The sequence below is a fragment of the Lytechinus variegatus genome, chromosome 3 (assembly GCF_018143015.1).
Source record: "Lytechinus variegatus isolate NC3 chromosome 3, Lvar_3.0, whole genome shotgun sequence".
Lineage (NCBI taxonomy): Eukaryota > Metazoa > Echinodermata > Echinoidea > Temnopleuroida > Toxopneustidae > Lytechinus > Lytechinus variegatus.
Genome location: NC_054742.1, coordinates 72,310,633 through 72,329,756, shown reverse-complemented (window position 1 = coordinate 72,329,756; position 19,124 = coordinate 72,310,633). Strand labels below are relative to the sequence as shown.

The following is a 19,124-nucleotide window of genomic DNA, read 5'->3' as shown; positions in this document are numbered from 1 at the left end:
TTGCATAATTTGGTCTCCAAAAAAATGCTTCAACTTGGGCAAATATTGAAGGTCGATTTACAATGCAAATGTACCTATACCAAATAGTACTTATTGCTTTCGTAAAGGGTCCTTTTCCTACAAAATACTCAACTTGTGTATTTTGTGTGAATTTTTACCCTGCCTCTGGTCACACCTGTGTGTACTCCTATTACTACTTCTACATGAATATACTCTACAACTTGTTTCATTTTATATTTTGCATGAATTTATTTTGAAAATCATGAAAGTGATGTTAATGAATTACCATGCAAGTGTGAGTCATTTATAAAGTGTTTAGAGGCAGGAAATTGTCGAAGGTGGTGAAGGTGTTCTGATTTTTCTTGCCGATACAAAGATACGGCTTTATATTTAGGAAGGAGCTTGGTTTGGGAACCTGAAAATTACTCCTAAATGTCACAGTGAAAGACAGATTAAACGCAATCAGAGAAGTTTAAAGGTAGGATTTTCTCTCTTTTTTATGGTGCTCCTACAAATGCCCGTGGGCTAAGGATGTGTGTTGAGCGCTCACTTGCATGTTATTGTTGTGATGAAATAACTTGTCTGTCATGCGCATGCGAAGGCTGCTGACAGAGAGAGGGTCTGGGCCAAAAATCAAGAGACAGCTAGGGTAGGGAGTTTGTAAGATATTATTTTTCATACAATAATTAGTTATTATTATTATTTTTTTTTGCCTCCGACGAAGATTCTGCTAGGATCGAAAGCTTAGGCCCCTTTTTACTCTCTATAAATTAATTAAAAAATTAAAAAAACTACAAATATCTCGACCTATATTTTTAGCATGTTAAACATGAAAGCATGGAAGAAAACGAAAACAAAAGTTGGTTTGTTTCCATGGCAGCAATAGATTAATTAGTTGTGGAAAGGAACGGAATAGATTATTTTATAATATTATAAGTCAAGTGAAACCATGGTCTAACTCTGTGCTAAAATTATGGGGAGCCAAGAATTCAAAAATTATTGTTATATTGTATATTTTTGCTATTTTGTTTCATTTGCTTTCATACATGTAACAAAGAAAAATACATCAGTTATCTTTCCCAGATTATTATGAACAATTTGAACATCATATGAGTTAATAAATTGAATGTTTACTGTTAGGGATTCATGCCCCAATCGGCTCTCCATAGTTAAACCACTCTTTAAACCAGGGATTAATTTAGACCTGACTTCAGAATACGGGCCCTAGTGTCTATTCTTAAAATCAATTTTCATGATTGTAGTACATTTGGGTCAAAGCAATCAACAATTCGTTCTAAGATTGATTGCTAATGCTAAGCGTTGTGTTACAATGTACGTGGCCCTGTGTATTTTACCATGACTCTATTGAAGTACAGCTACAGAGAATAAAATGCATCAATGTTAGGAATATTTCTTTTTCTGTTATTTGAAGTTGAAACTTTATTTACCACAATCTTCATAAAAACATACAAATCAAGAAATATAAATATTTCAATAAAATGCATAATAACACAAGTGAGTATATTAAACAATAGTGGAAGGATCACTGAAAAGTTACAAAGAACTTACTTATAAAGATCCTGAAATTAATACAAAACAACAAAATTAAAAAACAAATGCAGTCAGGAAATACAGAACAAACAAACGACATGTATACAATTATATATTTGCATATATCAATGTCTGGTAAATTATTAATGTAGTAAATTTCTGAAAACACTTATCGGTGACTCACCAGCAGCTTTCTGACAAGCTGGTACTGTCAGGCTCCCACCAATTAATCATACCACGTTCAAAATATATGGTTTGATGTTAAATAGATACCTGAAGGTCGTTTCTATCCCACTTAGGAGACAGTATCTATACGTCATGTAAACACATGCCATCTTTCATTAGACAGGTATGTGTGACATCGGGTACTGGAGAGGTTTACTGTTTAAACAGACCAGATTTTATGGATTTGAATTTAAAATGAAAGTGGTTGAGCCATCTGTAGGAAAGAAAGCAGTCCATTAGAATGGATTTAGGTAAATTTTATCATCTTCAACACTATTAATCATCATCATGACCATCATCTTCATCTTCCTCATCATCGTCATCATCGTCATCATCACCATCATCATCATCATCATCATCATCATCATCACCACCACCATCATCACCACCACTACCACCATCATCATTATCTTCATCATCATTACATTTTTTTCTCCAAACTATAAAGGGACGATGAGATTTATATTCTTTTTGTAATGCAAAAGGATTTGAGGAAAGAAAAGAAGAAGGATGGGATATTAATATCATTTGTTTTATTATGTATTCTTTACTCTCTCTACCCCATATTCCTCAGAATTATTTCCATGTAAAATATGTAAAAAAATATGTAAATACTTTTCAAGGCATTTACCTTTAATTACAAAGAAATTCTTTGTATTGATCAAAGTTGTATATTTTGTCTAGTGATGTGTGCCTGACTAGAAAAACAAACAAAAACAATTTTACCAGACTCTTTAGAACTCATTTAGACCTTGAAACCGGTGTAAATACAAACAGGGTTGCTGGAATCCAGTTTGATTGTATGTTGTGCTGATCAATGTATATTAAGTGAATTTGGGATTGTTAGTAATATGGAAGTGGTTTCATGGTTAACATCCATGAAGGTTGGATCTTTTCCCAGGTTCAGACTATTCTCCAAGAGGAGGGGACATTCCTGATCTTATTGTACAGCCTTTTCACACCCGTCTTTGGTTTGAACACAGACTCTTGAGTCACAGAAAGCATTTAACAAATGATGTGCAGGGGTCAAGCAGCGTTGGACGCAACATGACTGTGAAGGGCATGCCATCTCAAATGAGAGTACATTTTGCTCATGTGAGCATTCAATGATAACAGCTGTGTTCCTGGAATTTGCACACAAGGTCATTCCCCTCCTCCAAATGTTGTCTCTGACTCTCAATAGAATGGGGAGAAAGGACTCGAGTTCTCTGAGATTGTTCAGATTACAAAATTGGAGAAGAATTCTTTGGGGTGCAGGGGAAATGCCGCTCCCTCTTCGGAAAGTGTGTGAACATGGTATGGATGGGCGGTTGCATGTGTACACCCATTTTGTTTCTCTATAATGAGGATGGGTATTGTGTCATCTGTTTGATATTGTGAAAGTTCGTGCAGCCTAGCCCTAGTTGATACAATCAGTAATTAGATCAATTAATGAGTGCTTTAATAGACTTCATAATTAGGGGTTAGGCTTGCTTGATGAGCGTTAGCGTGTAAGAGATTGCAACATTCTCTTTCATGTTGTGAGTGGATCGAGAGTACTTCTATTTACAAGTCTGCATGGAAAGCAAGACAAAGTAGTGACTAGTTTCAGCTAGTTTGTGTCAGGAGAGACTTGTTTTGAAGATCTCGTATTTGACATGGAATTTGAAGATCAGGAAAGGTAAGATCGCCTGATTTTCATTAATCATCCATATCATAATAATATATCTTACAAATAGAGTATTGAATTTCCAATATTATTTAAGTTCATGATTACTACATAGTTCATATGCCAGCCAAGTACAGCCAACTGTTCCTTTCCACTAATGTTCCTATTTTGGAGAAAGAAAATGTGCTATTTTAACTTGTGTAATCCTGTATTCTTTTTTTTGTCAGAAAATTATATATGTTTGTAGTATTGAATACAAATTTTAAGAATACATTTACTCATTTGTGGATTTTTTTACTGATTTTTTATTAGTTCTTGGCTGTAGTATGCTTCATTTGGTCATTGCTTTTATTTTGGGGAGTTACATTTTTTCATACATGTATGGCTGTTAAACAAACTATAAGATTTACACTCAACTCTGTCAGATCCAAGGCATCGCTTTTATACATGGCCATGACTAAGTTGCTATTAATGGCAATATCCTCAATGAATTTAAATTAATACTTTCATTTTGACCTGATTATTCGAAATGAAAGCAGATGAGCACCCTATTTTGTTGAATTTTCAAGTTCAAATGACTGGGATGATTTCCTACTTGTTTATTGGAGCAAGGACAATTAGGTCACTTTTCTTCTTGATTACTGATTATAACTTAAGTCCTTAATTTTCATGGAATTATCAATTTAGCCATTTTGCGGAACCCTTGACCCATCAATACCCATAAGGGATTAAATTTTTGTCTTTTTTATGCCCTTCTGAAAGACTTGGTAAAGTTAGTAACTCCTTATTGGAATGACTAGGGGATACAGAGCACTGACCAAAAACAACACTGACCAATTCAGGGTAAAGTGACCACTTCTTGTGATTTGGCCAAAAGAGGAAATGATGTTCACACATCAAATTAAATTATTTAAAATGTTGATACATTTTTGGGGTCAGACACATTTACATGTACATTTATTAACTTGAGTAAACATGCTTAAGGTTTTTTTTTTTTTTGGGGGGGGTTCTTTTAGAGTGCGTATGACTGTATAGCATGGCTATATTTGTCACTCTTGGCATTCGTTTGTGGGCCTATTTAATTGCTTTTGGCTGTATGTGTGATAATAATTCATGCAGGTGTATTTCATTTCTAACATATAATTTATGAAAGTTGTTTACAAAGCATTATAAAAAAAACTTCCCTGATCTTTTGATACATGTTCAACATAGCTTTTCTTGTGGAAGGAACCCTTTCGAGTTGCACCCTACCTGATCTCATTCATGTACCCCCTTTACCTAAGATGAAACCAGCCCAGGAAACCTCACTTTTCAGCTGACGTATAGGTAGTCAGCTGACGTTCGTTCAGGCAACTGCCCCAGCTGACTAGCAAAAGCAAAAAAAAAGTTGTTTCAATTAACAACAACAATTGAAACAATTTGACCAGACAGAGGTTGTTTTGCTCTTGTAATTCTATAATGATTTGTATTCTTCATGTTCATCTTCAGTAATAGGATTTTCAAGAATGATTATTTATTTCCGGGGATAAACTCTGGCTTCATGCACTACTGACTTTTCAGCCATTTCATGTTGTTTTTGCTGTTTCACCGAGTAGGTGGTGCTGCACCAGCCCGAGTTTGCTCAATCTCAAGATTTTAGCCTAATCGGCTGCTTCGTGATTAATCTTGAGATCCAAGAAACCCCGTCTCCACAATGGCAAGAAGAGCAATTCCTGCTCGAGCGAGGCATCGCTGCATTGTCTGACGCCGCAAATACGCGAATAAATAATCCCGAGTGTGTCTGCACTTGCGAATTAGCGGGAAAATTTGAAAAATAGCGCGCTATTTTGCAAATAATCCCAAATTGATTTGGGATTGCAATCTTGAGATTAATCCTACAAACTAGCACAATAATTGCATCTCCATCACGAATAATCTTGAGATTGTTCAGATCGGGGCCGGATCATAAATAGCGCGCTAATTTGAAAACTCGGGATGGTGCAGACGTCCCTTAAGTGATAGTAAGATAGTTTGATGAAATCTACCTTGCTTCACTAAACTGCTTTCCTCTATGATTCTGTAACAGAAACAAATCCACTATGGTTTCGCAATTTGAAAGGAATGAAATGGAATTTTTTATATTGGGATATCAATGTGTGAATGAGCACATGTAGATAGATTAATAGTTAAAATATATAGGAATTAACAGCAAATGAAATGTTAATAAATAAGCAAATGAATATAATAATAATAATAGTAATAATAGGACATGTTTTCATCTTACCCTTCTGCACTCCTTGTAAACGCGATAACTTCAGTTTGACTTAACTTAGGTTCATATAATTTGGTGTGTATGATACAAGCATCGATCTTTGCAATTCTATTGATTTTGAGGCTAGAAGGTCAAAGGTGAAGTCGCCACCTTCTACTTTTCTTGCTTGACCAATAACTAAATTTTCAGCATTACAGATGGGCGTATTATGTGCTTGCCTATGACACTCTTGTTTTAAAATATCTTTTGATTCACATCATGTGATATAAAAAAAATGAAATAAATAATTGAAAATCAAAAGGTCAATTGAATATAATTAAATCAAGGCAAGCAAATAGATTTAGATAAATTAACAAATTATTTTTTAAAACACTGAAAAAAATGTGGAAAAATAAGTGTAAGGTTATTAACAAATAGTATTGGAATTTATAAAATGATACAAATACCTTTTCCAAAGAGAGTGAAAACACTATTAAAAGGCAAATTGAATTACAGGTACATGTGTATTTAGAAAGGATCAGACATTTCTTGTAAGTTAAAAATATATTCCCAAGTATGTATATAGATCTGTAAAGAAATTTCTAATTTGTTTATTAAAACAAACTACAAACTTTCAGGCCTATGATTTTCTTGTAAATGTACAGTATGCAAGACAACTTGATCTGCAGAGATTTCCTTAGGATATTTTCATGGGCTAAATTTTCTATGTATGAGATCATTATTATGTGCATTGTAGGAGATCATAATAATGAAAGAAACAATCCTGGATTTGCTGACTTGATAATATCTATGTCGGGAAGGAAGAAAAGTGACTGAACTTCCAACAGGGGATGGGGGCCTATCGGGTTAAGAGTTCATGCAAGCAGCTTATAGAAAGTTTCAAACATGAATATTCATACACTCTGGCATGGGGGGGGGGGCAATCAAGGGTTAAGAGTTTGTGTACTCCTATGAAAACATGATTATTCATACACCCTTGCACTGGGGGGAGCAAAGAACCAATCAAGGAATGACTCAAGCCAGGAGACTCATGAATATGTATGAAAAAGTATGCTGGAGTTGACCAATAGGAGTGCAGAGGGGAAGGGGTGCTTTTCTGCAGTGCTGCATGTATGTTGGTTGTTGGCTCATAGCTGTCTTCATTACTGGGGGATCCACAGCAGTCGCTGGTTACGCACTTTGCCTCTCCCTAGGTCTCACCGAGAAGGGAAAGACATACTGTGCTTGCTCTGATCGCTCAGGAAGGATGACTGGACACTGAGCTTGTCATGTCCAATACTCGTCACCCATCTCTTAATAGTTCTACAGAGACAGAGCAGAGTTCAGCTCAACCCTAGCTAGCTGGGCATTCAATTATTCCCCCCTCTTCGCGGCAACAGCCTTCGGGAGCAGGCACTCGCGCTCTGGACTACCAATTTACACCTCCCGCTGTTTTGATAGAACACCATTTTCTCCCCGGATCCAATCTATTCTACAGCTTGTTCATATCATACATTCTTGTTGACTTCATCGTACTTTCTTCCGTACAACCTGCCACCTAGAGACCCTTTGCTACAGGGCTGTGTTTTGTGGATAGAGTATTTATTTTAGGATATTCCTCCAAGGACTTCACATTCTCCCATGTTTTAAGGATCTTATTAGGGAACCAAGATGCTGCCAATATCTCATCAGTTTTTCTACTGTGATGCTGCCGTATATCACAGGTATGTTGCTGGTTTAGGGGTGTTTCTGTCTCTTGTGAGAGAAGGTTTGTGGGGGGACTATGCTGCACCCTGGATTTCCTTGGTGTCCTTGATCTCTCACAAGTTCTAACTTTTCAGAGGTAGATGAGAATGTAAAGGGACAGGGCATTGAGTGCGATTCAATATTCCTTTCCCTACATTATTTTATGCCACATTTCATAATTTTATGATTATTTTTTTTCATGAAAGCCTTTGCACGCCTGCTGGAGATATCATTTCAGAATTGCAAGTGCAACATACTATGGATATGGCAAAACATGAAGATAAATTTATATTTGTTGAGATTTTACAGAGGGGCATAAAAATCCTCAAAGAAATCTCCATTGCATTTATGAATGAATTCTTCCCTACATGAATTCACACTTTTTCTGATTTTCTTTCACAGTTCCACTTTAATAGAGCATTTAATCTAAATGAAAATAGATTTGCCACTTTAATATAACTACTACTTAGCGTAGCACCATCTATCTAGATACAATCTTTTTCAAGGTGCAATGTTATTAACTGTTTCTGACGGTATACAGTCATTGAAACAGGGGGAACCTTGAAAATAGTACATTAATTCATCATACAACTAATATCCGATATACAACCTACAATGCTACATACATGCACATGAGGCCTTGGGCATCCTGCATTTGATTCTGAATTGCCTTATATTCCCCTCGTAACACCATGATTTGCCTTGATCGCTCTATTAAAAGCTTTATCAATTAGTTACTGATACTTTTTACATAGTGTTCATTACAATTTTAATAAGCATAGTTGTCTAAATTGAGAAAATGTGACCTCAAAGCTGCACTTTTGATTAACATGTAATAGCTAGAATAGGAGTAATGTAGAATGAAAATGCATTGTATTCATCAGATGATATTTGAAGGAATAAAAATCTTACCTTAAAATGCAACTTGGGGCAGATATAAAAAAATAAGTACATTTTGTTTTAAATTGGAGACATCCTCACATTGTTGTTTTTTTTTGTAGGAAGGAATAAGACACTAAAAAGTCCCTTTTTTTTATGTGATACAAAATACACATAGAATTGAAATTTGATTGTTTTCATTTACGATTCTTAGGACAAAAATTTCAGACTTGGAAAGAGCAAGTAAAAAAGGTCTATCCCAAGAATTGCTTAATTAGATGTATTTACGTGCATTCAGTATATGTACTGCATTATGATACAAGTCTCCTGCATTTCTCAGAAATTGAACATGATGTCCATGTAAGAGAAAATCAGAGTATTTCCCAATTACCTCTCGGGCAGGTGAGATTTGCATTGATTTCAGTGCACATAAAGAACTCCTTTCCCCAGTGCCTATAAATGAAATGTAATATTGGATGCTAATATATGTAGCCATTGACTGGGCACGGGACAGAGTTCCAATTCTGTGTTTCAGACATACTTTTGGATTGTTTTCCATTCTGCTTGGCAAATCATCAGATTTTCTGCATTTATTGGCATCTTTAATTGGCTGTTCCACTGTTCCCGTGAATGAGTTGCAGGATATTTTTCTTGGATGACGTTGTCGTTCGAATAATCATTTCCCATATTTTTGGCCCAAGGATTTCTCCTAGGATATTTATGTACTATTAAGAGCTCGATCGGAATGGCCATGCAGTCTTTGTTATGGGGCAATTCAGGAGATTAATTCTTGATACATGTGTATTTGAAAATCCATAGTGCTTTATTAAAGGGTACTTTAGGAAGAAAACACTCCCAGCGAACTGATAATGACTAACTAATAAAAATGAATTATCCAGAGAAAGTGGAAAAGATTCAAAATTGATTTATTTTTACTGCATCATTTCTTTTCTTCTATTGGGGTGTCTTTTTTGAATCGATACACTCTGTAATTTGCCAGAAAAAAATTGTCCCCAAATATCCCTAAATTTATCATACCCCCCCCCCAAAAAAAAAAGTGTAGGTCTTTGGTATTGTTGTATGTGACTTTCTTTATGAATGAACTCTTTCCTCCATCTCGATCAGGTTTGGAGGTAATGGACGTGCTCTTTTAGAGAGCAAGCGCTCTATAAGTAGAATATATCACCACCTGTCAGGGAGGAGGAATGGTATATCAAGTATTGATGTGCTTTATCTATTAGATCTCATCCAGGAATATTCTCTCTTTCGTTTTTAAAAGAATCTTTTAACACTGGTCTCCTTTCCAAATAGAGGTTGAAAATACCATGTCACCCCTCCCCCTTGGGGGGGGGCAGTCAAGTTTTGAATGACTGGTCAATGGTCAACTGTAATTAGGGTATGTTTTTTTCCCCGAGCCTTTTCTTCTTTCTTAAAGGACAAGTCCACCCCAACAAAAACTTGATTTGAATAAAAGAGAAAAATTCAACAAGCATAACACTGAAAAATTCATCAAAATCGGATGTAAAATAAGAAAGTTATGACATTTTAAATTTTCGCTTCATTTCACAAAACAGTTATATGCACATCTCGGACAGTATGCAAATGAGGGAACTGATGACATCACTCACTCACTATTTCTTTTGTATTTTATTATATGAAGTATGAAATATTTTGATTTTCTCGTCATTGTCATGTGAAATGAAGTTTCATTCCTCCCTGAACACGTGGAATTCCATTATTTTAACATTTTGTGGTTCAGGCAAGGAGGTCCTAATCATCAAATTCGTAAAAATTGAAATATTGTATAATTCAAACAATAAAAAACAAAAGAAATAGTGAGTGAGTGACATCAGCGACTCTCTCATTTGGAGGTAACTGGCTCGTTCATATAACTATTTTGTTAAAAATAAGCGAAACTTTGAAATGTCATAACTTTCTTATTTTACATCCAATTTTGATGAAATTTTCAGCATTGTATTGGTCCGATTTTTCTCTATTGATTCAAATCAACATTTTTCTGAGCTGGACTTGACCTTTAAAAGTGTTTGGGTTCTTCCCGATGGGGGCATCCAATACCCAGCATGAATGTAGTTTGTCTATTCAAGCTTATTGTTAGCAAGTAGACAAAACTTGTTTAGGGGTCATATTCTGGTGACCACTTGTTCAGGGGCCAAAATGTGTAAATGAAGCCTGCAAAAAATTTGTTTAGGGGGTATTTGGATTAATTTGGTCACGCATGTGTACAGAAATACATTTAACTGGCCCCCCGAGATGTCGCCATCCCTTGAGGCCCTTTTTTCATAGGAAATTGGTGATGTAACATCATTTAGTGACCATTTCCTTTTGTTGTAGGCCATCAAATCCGCAGTTTGACCACTGTTGAATTGAGATCTGCTGTATCATATCGGAAATTATATATCTGCCCAATTGATAAATCTTTCCTCCCACGCCCTGCTTATTAATTCCCCTTTTTTCAGGGGGGGTATTCAAAATTTCTTGCAGTTTAACAATCACTTTCAAGTGGATGTTTGTTTTATGGTAAATATATAAGATGGTTGTAATCTTATGATATTTCAATTTTACATGATTAAATTGTTGTTATTGATCCCATTCAAAATGTCTAATTAATCAGATCTTCATGACCATGGGCTCGTAACACAATGCTTTTTTGATAGCAATCATTTTAGAACAATTTTTTTTTTCATTGACTACAATGCATAAGTAATTGTGAAAATTAAGCTTACAATTAATCGTTAACCTTTGTGTTACGGGACCCAGGCCATATCTTTCTTATGAATGGAAAATAAGTTTATCAATAATAATTGACTAGGAATGTATGATTTGATAATTATGAATAAAAAATAATTTTTATAAACATTTTAATTTTTTTTTCATTCTTTTTCATACACTTCTATTTTGTTTTTACACCAAAACACAAACCCTTTAGTTAAAAAAATATGTAAGCGAAAAAAATCCCATTTGAAATATAAAATTGTGAAAAGAAAATATTTACATTCATAACATGTAGTTCAGTTTTCAGATTACCATGGATAATGCTAAAATGTGGAAATACGTTGTTTTTTTTTCGTGCATTTCTTCATATCTTAACAGGTCAAGTTTGCGAGGTCACTTCCTTGCATACCGATTTTACTAATTCAATTTGTAGGCCTTCGAAATTGACTTGATTAGGCAAGACGAGAGAGCAGCCGTAAATGGGATTAGCCTTGTTTTTTCCCTCCCTGCACAAGCCGATTCAGATAAACCATGATACATGGTCTTGTTACATGCATTTACTGTTTAAATGGGAATTTGTGGGATTTTCAGCCATGATTTATGCATGGTTCATTAACTGACTAGGGGTGGCAGAAGTACAGATCAATTTATATTTATTAGAGAAAATCTCGTTCTGTGCTCTTTCAAGATTTGTTTGTATATATGATGCCAGTGATGCACTGGTATTCCATGTAGCAGGTTTGGGAAAAATACAAATCCGTTTACACTTGGAGCCACTTTAGTTATAATATCATATCAAACCCCCCCCCCCCATAGCTTTTGACAAATGTCAATTGAGGCTAACTCAGAGTAATATGTTTAGAAATTAATACTGAACTTTCATTCTCTGGCCCAATTTCTGCTTTCTTAAGCGGTTTTTCTAAAGCACTGTTGCATGGAGCAACAGGGGATGTGAATTAGGTTTCAGCTACAACATGACACAGAACTGATATTTTTTATCACGATTGATTGGGGAGCCATTTCAGAGTAATATTTCTGATAATTCTATTGAATTGCATTTGCTGATTTTTCTGAAAAAGAACTTTGAACTGTGCAAACATTTCATTGGTTGCATACAGAAATACATATGAATCACCCTCGGGATAAAAGAGATAAAATAGTCAAACTTTGTTGTATTGATACATACATGTATGATCCATATTTACTTATTAATAGCTTTTCTGATTAAAGTGACACTTTTATCAGTACATGTATCTCCTTAGAGTATTTATTGATAATGTTTGTTCTTTTCTGCCTAAAGTCATTACATTCTACATTTTGTTGTAAATAATGTGTATTTCACAGAGTGAATTTGTACCTGTTGTAAAAAAAAGTTCTTAAATATATCACTTATGTAACATAAGTTTAATGAATGGATAGTATGGTACTTTTGTTTTAAGTGACTCTAAATATCCATTATTATTATAGTACATGTAGGTACTGTATGGCAAATAAGCAAGCTAAAGAGTCTTGGGCATATTGTAAATGCAGGGCAGTCATAACAATCAAATAAAATAAAACTATTGAGATTCATTCAATGAAGTAAAATAAATAATGCATGCAATCTAATACTTATTTGAATTTATCGTGGGTATTATATTGATTCGACCTCCCCCGCCTCTTAATGATAGTGTTAATACATGTAGCTATTTACTGCTTATTGAAGCTGAGATACCATCTCATTCTCTGCCATCCAGCCCTAAACTCAAGCCCCTCCTCGTCCTTGGATTTAATGTGAAGAAATATTAAAACTCTAAATTTCAAGGGTTTGTGATAAATTCAAAGCAGCTGTAGATAGTAACAAGATGTATATTAATTATTTTTTTTTACTATTCGTATTCGAATATGAATTTTGATCCTTGAAATGAGTGGGGTAAATGAGTTAAAAAGAATAAACTAGAGTACTAGAGGAACACATGTATTACTTTTCGAGACAGAAAAGAAGTCTCATCATTGACTCGACATGGTATCAGTGCTTCAGAGGAAACAATTTTGGTTCAGTGACCTTCCTCAGGTTTTCTATTTGATTTGCGGCTATCTTTTGTTTGACTTATATAGATGATTAGTCATTTTGGGCCATTGTTTGCCACACTTTTAATCTGAATTCTCCATGGATGCAGCCTTTGTATAGTTTGTTTCTATTGGTTTATTAGAAATTTGTTTGTGTGGTTTTTCAGTTGAACTTTTCATTTTACAAGAAATTAGAAATACATGTTATTATTTTATATATTTGTTTACATTATATGAACATCGATGCTGAATGATTGATTGATTACTTCTCAATATGTAATCTCTATATAGTAAGTACCACACACCCAACTAGGATATTAACCCCAGCGAATACACATGTACTTCATGTATCAGTTTCTGCAATGATCCAACAAAAACTCAACTTTCTATCAGAAATATGATACATGCGTGATCAAACTTCCGCCTGTTGTTCAGCGCGGGGACTCCTTCGACACTCCATGACATCATCTTGTATCAGTCTTGGTTTGATTTGATGAATTCTAGACAAGATAAGAGAAAGTTTGAATCAATTGCTTGATGTCATTTCTGGCGGTGAGTCAGAGTCGCTGATTGACAGTCCGTCTATCTGCTCCATCTCACGTTTCTTCGTAGTTACATTCTTGTAGACTTCCATTTGGATCTTGATTTCTCTGTTCTTATCTCGGATTTGATCGGATATGAGCTTTAGATGGAAGAAGTTATGAAATCAATGAAGCTTCTGTTATTTTTTTTCCTTTGTTGAAAGGATTGTCAACTGCATGCATGTCATGTTCTGTTGTTCTGATATGTTGTAGTATATTACAATTTTGACGAAACCAGAACAGATTGAATTGATTCTTGAGTTTCAAAGACAAATTCAACAAAAGATGCAAATGTATCTTTCCTTGTTTTGGAAAGAAAGCTCTCCAATGTTATATAAAGCTATCTATGATGCTATATTTATATCCATACATTTTATTATGATTTTTGGTATTTCCAATTCTAATATAAGACTTGCAGTTTATGAGAATAGTGGAATGATGCTCCTGCGATGTAGACTATCCCCACATTCATTGCCAGCGTGGAGGACTTTCATCTCATCGCCATGGCAACGGCATCATTGATCCATGTGGCGAGCACCTTGATGACTCACCGAGAGGTGCAGAGAGATCCTATCCAATGGTCAATGTGAAGTGTTTCCAATACATCTAAAGCTGAATAAAAATCATGTTAGCCTAATGCAAATGCAAGGATGAGATGGGATGCAAATGTGGTAGGCTGTGAAGACAGTCATCCGGTTCTCGGTAGATGGAGTCCCTCTCAAGTGGGGAGCGTTTCATGTAGCATCTTGTAAGTGGTTTTCACTGACAAAGGTGTTCTGAGCCAATCAGATACAAGGATTCCAGTAGCTTGTAACAAATAGTCTGAGGAGATCACTGAGTATTTGTCTTGTGAAATGCTCGCTAGGTGTGATCAGGAGGGACGATGAAATCATTCCCTCCTCCCACCTGTAAGCGACAGTTTCCTTAAGACATGGGGAGTGAGAAGGCAGGGGTGTTTAGGAGGTTAGTTGGACCCTCTTGATGTAGTATGATGGCGTTCAGTATGTGTCGAGGACGAGGATCTGGAGGATCAGTTGCGGGTGCTTCTTGTAGCCCTTTTGGCGCAGCCTGCCAGCCTCAGATCCTGGAGGAGAGTTACATGGTCTGGTATTCAGTACCTGAGTAAGTGGTTCTGTTCATTCTGCATTACTTTTCTTAACCCGATTACTACTGAATTCTGTGATTATCATAGGCTCTGATGCTACTGGAACCAGGGACCTTCTGGCTCCAGTAGGCAACAGAGTAAGGTATCCGCAAAAGGCTCTGACTTGAGATATTTCTGTCATTTTTAATTTTCCTTTTAAATGCTTCGACTACAGCTAAAAAAGCGAGAAAAATTACCCCCGTGCATTTGAGCAACCTGTTTGTGTCATGTTGATAATGAATCAAGGCGTTTCTCTTTTCAATTCACAGGATTTGTGAAAGATTAACATTCGTTTTATTAATGAAATCATCACCTGGCTAGCAAAAGGGCAGTAGGTTGGGCATACAAGGAGATATTAAATTCCTGTGTGCTTGGTATAAGGTTATAAGCTCAAGCTACACAAAATTTGCAGTGTATGTGAGAGTTAACGCCCTTCTGCTGGATCAACAAGATATGCATAGTTTCTAATGCCCTTCTGCCAGTCAGACGACGAAGTTACAGAACTTCGGTATTGGTAAAAGAATAGAATGTACCGAATCAGCCATCAGACCCGTTAGGTGGAGCTTCATAAACCCAACCCAATATCATCAAGGGTTTGGCATTAATGTGGGGATTGAATGTGAATGCTCTCACATGACGTATATTGTGACCCCCCTTGAAACCGTGTCATGCATGGATAAAGAGCAATAGGAGAGAAGTGGCCTTCTGATAGCTCCACCCTTCTAGGTTGATCTTGGGGTACAGCTGTGCTTCCAGACCATACTGTAGAATAAGCCTCTGCCACCACCAGGCGCCAGATCACTGTTTGAAATTTTGATAGTTTCTTCTCAGTTATTGTCTGCTAGGTAACTTAGGTAGTAATGGGGAGTATTTTCCAACTAAATATTGTCTATAAATTTTGGAGTTCAAAATTGAAAATATAGGCTACTGTATTAGTTTGTATTCGCTGATTCAACAAGAGGTACCTGTACTTGTGGAGATGGTTCATATGTACTTCATAGGGTCCAATTCTAGTAAAATTCATTTTCCCCTATCATTTTTTTGTCTTGCTCAATTTGATAGATTACTGGGAAAGTACTAGAGCATATTATAAATTCAAAATGTCGTAGTTTTCAAACTAGATTCCATTTTACTGTTCTCTTCTGCATACCACACCATAGCATTTGCACTACTGCCAATCCCTGTTTGCTCCGTACATACCCATTGTAAGTTTGCATCAAATATGCGTCACTGTATACAGAGTTTCAGTGACACTTCAGGTCAGATATACATAGAGCTTTTTTTCTGTACATTGTTGATCTTGTCTGGTTTACTCTTTGAAAAGCAGTTTGCACAAGCTTGGGCAATGAGTATACAAAATTGTCTGAATCTCTGCAGATGCACTCTCAGAATTATTTAAGCCAACCTATCTAAAGTTGGTTTAGATATGAATGTACCAACTTTTAGTTTTAAAAAAGAATCTATAGAAAAAGAAAATTATGATTTTTTTAACCAACAGTAGGTCTCTTCATATTTAACCAACTTTTTTTTTTGGGGGGGGGTTAAGAAAGTTGAATGGAAAGGGAATTTTGATTTTTTGTTTTGTTCAAACATCAGTTGGTCATTTTATATTCTAATCAGCCTTTGGGTTGGTTAAGGAAATATCTGAGAGTGTGAGGTTCTCGAACACTATAAACCCCCTGGAACTTCCATACGGTCAAAACACAAGTTGTGCCCGCCTCAGTTGCATCAAGGCTAGATTAGCAATATTAATTAGACGAGACAATTATAATGCTGTATAACAGCATGCAAATATTTTGTAATCCTCCCACACCCAACTAATAACCACTGCATTCTTTGCATGCACCTCAATTTCGTTACACACCCAAACCACTACTTCAACACTAAAAAGGTAGTTTTAATCCGAAGGATTTTTTATAATTGCACCTCATGATCAAATTGTTTGCAAAGATAGTCACTATTAATCACTTGATTGGAATTTTAGAATAGGGAGAGATATGGCACTTTACAATATTTTGAGATTTTTTCAGTTTTTAATTTCGAGCAAATATGGGCGTGCATGTGCTGTTTCTGGCCTTAAATTTCAATATTTTTAAGGCAAGACCGCTTGTTAAAAAGGGTGCATTTTAATATATCATACCATGGTTTCAATATTACAGACAAGTTTTCATTTTCCCTCCTTGTTCATTGTTAGTGGACTCTAGATATTATTTTATGTGACACCTAAATGAAAGTCATAAATGCCTTTGGGCCTAAGTTGCCCAATTAACCCTCCTAATTACCATCAACATGCTTTCTTAAGGAGGTATGAGTTGGCATTTTCCGAGGTGCCCCTGAGCTAAGGTCAACATTTGTGCTTTCATGACTGACAAGTTTTCGCATGGGTGTCCCTTGAATGAAAAGTTTAGATTGTGGTATTGATCTTAACCACAGACTGAACTTTATTTTTTACCACTTTGTGGATTCAACAGTAGTATGAGACGGGAGGTGGTTATATAAATCATGACAATTGATCAAATCTTGAGGTTAGTAGCCAATGACCACAATCTAGTACTAGGCAAGAAGTGGTAGATTTGGCTTTATCAGTGCACTTGTAAATTTTCATAAAGCTGTCATTGTTTACGATCATTAATTCAAACTCTGAAATTGACTAAGATGAAAAAATTTAGTCTGTTTTTAAACAAGAAGTTGTACTATTTTTTCTCTCTTAATTTAGATTCATCTTTGAATATAAACATGAATTGATTTGTGTGAACTGTATCTCATATGAGCTTTTCAAACCGAGGGATGATATGAACCTATCAGATCCGGGGAGTCTCATTTGGGTTCCATGACATTTGCTCCGGCAACAATCCTCTACAAAGTCCATGCATTAATGGAGTGACCAACTTCAACCCTGGATTTAACACTAAACCCTTTCCTAAACCTAACCATAAACTAAAACCCTATTGCAACCCTAATCCCTAAATATAAAACCCAGAGCAGTTGTCGCCCGGAGTAAATGTTGTGTCACCCTTATTTGAACTCCTTCTCTCCAGAATGTCCTCTGACTGGTCCTGTTCCTCTTTTCACCCTTAATGCTTCCTATATAAACATTCATTCCACCACTCTTGCTATTCACATATGAATATCCCCCCTGTGCTTCGACAGCGGGGGTGTTGCTGCTATTTCAGTCCCATTTGCCTGAAACCTTTTAAAACCATTCCAGCTCGCGATGCCTGTCTTAATTTGAGAATTTCCCCCTCCTTCCAAATTAGAGCCAGCAGCTTAATCCTGCCACTTTGGCATGCATTGTCCTGGGATTTGGGTGTCTATCATGGATATCATCGTTCATTATCATGCAAGGCATGAGGCGCTGAGTACAAGATGCAATGGATATCCCCAACAATTTCATGACTTTGTTTCACAAATGAGCCAAGGTGTGGCCGTAATGGTGCTGATGAGTACCAGGCTGCCGGCTCAGTCTGCTTAAGCTCTGAAGCTCTGGATGGAACTCGCCTGAAAAGCTAATTTTCTACCCAGACAACCTGATAGCGAGGCTATGACTAAGCCATGACATTTCCATTAAAAGAAATTCTCCTTCTTTACATCCAGGATAAGAGAATGAGCCTCTAAAATGTAGACGTCTACTTTAAACTATGTTCCGTCTTAAGATGAGTTATTAACTTATTTGCTCATCCCCAATCCCCTCATCTTTTTATCCCATTTCTTAAGTAGGATATTGGGTTAGAAAGCAGTATCAGTTTTAGATCTTTGGTTTATGGTGCGTGTCATGGAAGCATCTTATGACTTTAATCGTGTCTGCTTCTCAAATTCACTTTCATTTTCTTTCTTTTTTTCCTTCTTAGGAAGAATGTATGGTAATTTGCAGCAGACATTCAACCGCCTAGAATGGATTAGTACTTGCTCATTCATCAATTTCTCCTTTTTTCAGTCAGATTTGATAAAAAACCTTGAGTTATGCATTTTACATTTAGTTTCAAATCTATGATTCTAATGTTTAATATTACTTCTCCTAATATGAGCTCTGTATCCTTCTAATTGGTTATATTCATGATACCTGCCTTGATTTTGTAGTCTTTTGATGGAAAAAGGAAATCATAAATATTTAAAACTGAAACTGAGAAGTATATATCATTAATCATCCAAAGTTCTTATTTCCTCCTGTATATTCCAAATATAATATGTGTTTGCACATTCATGAATAGTAAAATTGAATGGCAGACACAAAAATGTATCCAACATTTTAAAGAAGCATTTTTCACATAATAATTGTTTTATTTTCCTCAATTATCTACAATCTACAAGGTGGTCACTGGTGTACAATCCCTCTTTGCC

The 19,124-nt window shown here is 35.8% G+C and overlaps 1 protein-coding gene across 4 annotated transcripts in view; it reads left to right on the top strand.

Moving 5' to 3' along the window:
- The window catches only part of LOC121411877 (N-acyl-phosphatidylethanolamine-hydrolyzing phospholipase D-like), a 62,036-nt gene that overhangs the window by 2,801 nt on the left and 40,111 nt on the right, over positions 1 to 19,124 (top strand). The window contains exon 1 of one of the 4 annotated variants that reach the window (XM_041604762.1): positions 3,313 to 3,436. The exons of 1 other annotated variant lie outside the window; for it this stretch is intronic. In XM_041604762.1, coding sequence (XP_041460696.1) covers positions 3,414 to 3,436 — 23 coding nt within the window. In that variant the 5' untranslated portion in view covers positions 3,313 to 3,413. Of the gene's footprint in view, positions 1 to 3,312; positions 3,437 to 6,816; positions 7,379 to 19,124 lie in introns of those variants that run through there. 2 more of the 4 variants (XM_041604761.1, XM_041604760.1) reach the window with 2 other exon arrangements.